This window comes from Cyprinus carpio, chromosome A14 (genome assembly GCF_018340385.1).
Source record: "Cyprinus carpio isolate SPL01 chromosome A14, ASM1834038v1, whole genome shotgun sequence".
In the NCBI taxonomy this organism is placed as follows: Eukaryota; Metazoa; Chordata; class Actinopteri; order Cypriniformes; family Cyprinidae; genus Cyprinus; species Cyprinus carpio.
The window spans coordinates 29,591,207-29,596,206 of record NC_056585.1 but is presented as its reverse complement, the minus strand read 5'-3'; the positions used below and the strand labels follow the sequence as shown (position 1 = coordinate 29,596,206).

At 46.3% G+C, this 5,000-nt stretch overlaps 2 protein-coding genes across 2 annotated transcripts in view; one reads left to right on the top strand and one right to left on the bottom strand.

The window, feature by feature from the left end:
- Positions 1–20: 20 nt before the first annotated feature.
- On the bottom strand, positions 21–2,904 carry LOC109058828 (F-box/LRR-repeat protein 12). Its single transcript, XM_042770568.1, has 4 exons — positions 2,743–2,904; positions 2,470–2,545; positions 479–1,166; positions 21–61 (listed from the first exon to the last, which is right to left on the bottom strand). The coding sequence occupies exons 1-4, from the start codon at positions 2,823–2,825 to the stop codon at positions 21–23; spliced, it is 888 nt and encodes a 295-aa protein (XP_042626502.1). The 5' UTR covers positions 2,826–2,904.
- A 376-nt stretch (positions 2,905–3,280) lies between these two features.
- LOC109058833 (leptin receptor overlapping transcript like 1) overlaps positions 3,281–5,000 on the top strand; it is a 3,291-nt gene continuing 1,571 nt past the window's right edge. The window contains exons 1-3 of the mRNA XM_019076030.2: positions 3,281–3,438; positions 4,418–4,493; positions 4,561–4,747. Coding sequence (XP_018931575.1) covers positions 3,423–3,438; positions 4,418–4,493; positions 4,561–4,747 — 279 coding nt within the window. The 5' untranslated portion in view covers positions 3,281–3,422. The remainder of the gene's footprint in view (positions 3,439–4,417; positions 4,494–4,560; positions 4,748–5,000) is intronic.

The following is a 5,000-nucleotide window of genomic DNA, read 5'->3' as shown; positions in this document are numbered from 1 at the left end:
TACTCCTCTTCGTAGATGATTTAGAGATCTGCGAGCTCCAGCTTGCGCAGCTGCTTCAGAGCAGAAAATTGATAATAATCATAAGTAAATAAAATGTAATAAACAGACGTTCAGCTTTGCCCAAGGAGCAGCAAATGCATCAGGCTGCATTTATTTATGAAAAAAAACACAGTAAAGATCAGCTGACACTGAAATATTACTACGGTTTGAGAAGCAAAAACAGCTGTAATGATGCTGAAAATACAGCTGCGCATCACAGAAATAAATTACAGTTTAACAGAGATTCACACAGAAAACAGTTGTTTTACATTATAATAATATTTCACTATTTTAATGTATTTTTGATTAAATAAACGCAGTCTTGCTGAGCAGGAAATATACATAGCTTAAAAACTGACACTGCAGGACTAGAAACGGATGCTGAAATGAGTCTCACGCTCTCTTATGCACTGACTGAACGTGAAGGTGTCCTGTACGCACCTGCAGCACCTGAGCACCGTCTTCGTGTTCAGTCTGCATGCGCGCAGACGCAGCCAGCGCAGGTCCTGCAGGCGGCTGACCGACAGCAGACCCGGACTGACCTCGTTCCCACCCAGCGTGAGCGCCTCCAGCCCCGGCCAGCCCTTGCCCAGACCCAGCGCCACCATCTGCGCATACCTCCAGGTCCCCAGCTCCAGGTGTGTGAGGCGGGCGAGCGTCTGCGCGCCGGGGGGGACGCACCTCCTCACCCCCCCCGCGCTCACACGGCCCAGATCCCGCAGCTCCAGGCGGCTCAGCTGCTGCCACGTGGACAGACCGCACAGGTGCTGGTCAGAGAACGACGGCACGCCGTCCAGGACCAGCGTTTCTATGGCGACGGCCGATGCAGCCGCCTTCCCGCCCGCCTCGGGGTCCTGCGAGAAGAACCCGGGCGAGACTTCACAGGAGCGCAGCTCCAGCACCTGCAGTGACGCGGGCAGCAGGCGGCAGCTGCGTAGACTGCGCAGGTCTGTGTACTGCAGGCACAGTCTGCGCAGACGAGGGCACTTTGAGCGCAGCGCCTGCAGCCAGGACTCGGTGAGGAAGGCTCCTCGGCGCGCAGACAGCAGAAGCCCGCGCAGACGCAGACATCGCAGACCGTGACCCAGATACTGACGCAGCAGAACCCACAGCACTCGAGACGTCAGCTGAAACACAGCACCACTGCTCAAAAACACTGCAAAACACCTCACAACTAACAATCACAGTGTGCTACAATACTGTTTTTAAGCTAAATAAATAGACTTTAATTTATTAGATACATAAACAGACCTAACAACTTTTAAAAGGGATATTAAATGTAAAAATCATAACTATTCATAAGATTACAGACACTTAAAAAACAATTAGTGTATAACTGAGTCACTTTTGTGTGTGTGTGTGTGTGTGTGTGTGTGTGAGTGTGTGTCGGTGTGTATGTGAGAGTGAGAGTGTGTGTCTGTCTATAAGTGTAAGTGTGTGTGTGTGAGTGTGTGTGTGTGTGTGTGTGTGTGTCTGAGGTGTGTGTGTGTGTGTGTGTGTGTGTGAGAGAGAGAGAGTGTGTGTGTGTGTCTGTGTGTGTGTGTGTGAGAGAAAGAGTGTGTGTGTGTGTGTGTGTGGTGTGTGTGACGAGAGAGTGTGTGTGTTGTGTGTGTGTGTGTGTGTGCCTGTGTGAGAGAGAGAGTGTGTGTCTGTCTGTGTGTGTGTGTGTGTGGTGTGAGAGAGAGTGTGTGTGTGTGTGTGTGTGTGTGTGTGGTGTGTGTGTGTGTAGAGAGAGTGCGTGAGTTGTGTGTGTGTGTGAGTGTGTGTGTGTGTGTGTCTGTGTGTGTGTGCGGGAGTGTGGAGAGAGGTGTGTGTCTGTGGTGTGTGGTTGTGTGTGTGCGTGTGTGTGTGAGAGAGAGAGTGTTGTGTCTGTGTGTGTGAGTGCAAAATGTGTGTGAGTGTGTGTTTGTGTGTGTGTGTCGGTGTCTGTGGTGAGGTGTGAGAGAGCGTGAGTGTGTGTCTGTGTGTGTGTGTGTGGTGAGTGTGTGGGTGTGTGTGTGTGTGGTGTGTGAGTGTGTGTGTCTGTCTGTGTGTGTGTGTCTGTGTGTGTGTGGTGTGTGTGTGTGTGTGTGTGTGTGTGTTCACGGTGTGTGTGTGAGTGTGTGTGTGTGTGTGTGTGTGTGTGTGTGTGTGTGTGTGTGTGTGTGAGTCATTCAAACCACATACCCTCATGGGATTGTGTTTACAACCTAGATTGTATTTTGCAGAGGTGTGTGTGTGTGTGTGTGTGTGTCTGTGTGTGTGATGTGAATAATGATGATAAGTGTTGTTATTTTCCTGTTTATTACTGTGCAGCTGCTTTGAAATGATCTGTAGAAATGGTTTACGGTACAAATGACACTTTCTGGAGGTCTCTGGTGAGCATTTGAGACCAAAAAAATAAATAAATCAAATAAAAACACCCAGGTGAAGTGAGAGTAAAGCGCTCACTCCGTTCCATGAGGAGAGATCAACAGTTCTCCAGAGTCTCTGGTCCTTCACCAGCTGCCTCCAGCGCCTGCAGACCCTGAAACACACACATCCGGGGTTATTTGATGACTTCCGGTGTACGGATCTCCGTCTTTCCGACTCAAATCTGCACAATCTCTCACATCTGACAGCAGATCACACGGAACTGGTGTCTGCACGTGACCATCGATCACTAAAATCATCTTATAAAACACTCTACTGGATAGAAACGCGACTGAAGTAGCGCTATCGTACCTGGAGTTCCGCACGAGCTCGCGCACGTTTAAATAAGATAAAATATCGATTAAAACGTTTTCGGGGAAACAGTCCAGAACCATTTCTTAGTGATGTTATGCTCAGAGCTTGTATCAAACAAAAAAAAAGAAAAAAACCACAATAACACATTCATATCGAAACTGATTGGTTTTGCCGAAGCACGTGATCTATGACGTTTGAAGCGTCGTTCGCCTCCAAACCACGTGACTGCTTCAGCGCCGTCGGCATTGTTTTTATTTTTATTTCTCAATATCATCATTTAAAAATTTAGCTCAAATTAACTTTGCTTGCGATATAACAGGACTGAGGCAGAGTTAAAATAGACAGATCGCGGATTTAATTTATGTTTACATTTAGTCATTTTGCAGACGCTTTTATCCAAAGCGACTTACATTTGGAGGATTTAGAAAAAGTTCCATCTCAACAACAAAGAATAATTTTTTAAATATTAAAAAACATATTTTAATAGTGGAATGACTCGTTTAGTCATGTAATCTGCCTGTAGTGTTTGCGGTCACCGGAAGTTGCCTCGTCCGGCGCGGCGCGCATGCGCAGTGAGGAGAGCTAGCGGAGCGGAGGAGCAGAAGCAGGAGCTCGAGGAGTTTCTTCAGGTTTAATTATTCAGTCTGTTAATTAGTGTGTGTTTATGAACCTGCACGATGGCGGGAATCAAAGGTGAGCGGCTCTAACTGCGTGTGTTCGCGGTGTGTGTGTGTAAATAACGAGGCGGAAGCGGTTTGTGTGTGTGTTAGCTGCTGCAGAGCGAAACAAACACCAGCAGCTCTGTTTGTGTTCGACACACACACACACACACACACACACACACACACACACAGATCATCCCAACACACACACACAGAGACACACACACACACACACATCAGAAAGACATCAGAGACACACACTCTCCCAGAGACACACACACACACACACACACACACACACACACATCAGAGACACACACACACACACTCTCACAGAGACACACACACACACACACACACCATCAGAGACACACACACACTCTCACAGACACATCAGAGACACACACACACACACTCTCACAGAGACACACACACACACACACACACACACACACACACAGATCATCAGAGACACACACACACTCACAGACACACACACACACACACACACACACACACAGATAATCAGAGACACACACACACTCTCACAGACACACAAAATCTTGAAAAATGTGAAATCTTTTCTATCAATAAGTCTTTATTATCACTTTTTAATCAATTTAACACATCCTTCCGGAATAAAAGCATTCATTTCTTTCAAAAAACAAAATTATTGGCCCCAAACTTTTTGAACAGTAGTGTATACAATCATAAAAAGATTTCTATTTTGAATAAACGTTGTTCTCTTTAACGTTTTATTCATTAAATAATTCTGAAAATAGTATCACAGGTTCCCAAAAAACATATGAGGCAGCAAAACTGTAATAAATCATCCTATTAGAATGATTTCTGAAGATCATGTGACACTGAAGACTGGAGTAATGATGCTGAAAATACAGCTGCACATCACAGAAATACATTACAGTTTAACAGATATTCACACAGAAAACAGCTGTTTTAAATTGTAATAATACTACAGAAGACACACATCATATGTTGCTGTGTTTCAGCTCTGATCAGTCTGTCGTTTGGAGGAGCGGTCGGTCTGATGTTCCTGATGCTGGGCTGTGCTCTGCCCGTCTATAAGTGAGTGTGTCTCATGTGAAGCGCTGTGTGTCTGCGGAGCGTCTGCTGAAGCTGTGTTTGTGTGCAGTGCGTACTGGCCTCTGTTCCTGCTCTTCTTCTACATCCTGGCACCTATCCCATACTGCATCTCTCGCCGCGTGGTGGACGACACAGACTCGGCCAGCAACGCCTGCAAAGAGCTGGCCTTATTCCTGACCACCGGCATCGTGGTGTCCGCCTTCGGGCTGCCCATCATATTCGCCCGCGCTGATGTGGTAAATATCAACATGACACACAGTTTGTCTCTTCAGCAGGTTTGTAGAGATGTGTCAGTGTCTCATCAATGGATGTGAATGGGTGCCGTCAGAATGAGAGTCTGATAAAAACATCACAATAATCCACAAGTAATCCACAGCACTCCAGTCCATCAGTGAACATCTGGAGAAGACAAAAGATGAAACACATCCAGCATTAAGACGCTTTTAAATCAAATTTGAGTCTATAATCCATAATAACACTTCCTCCAGT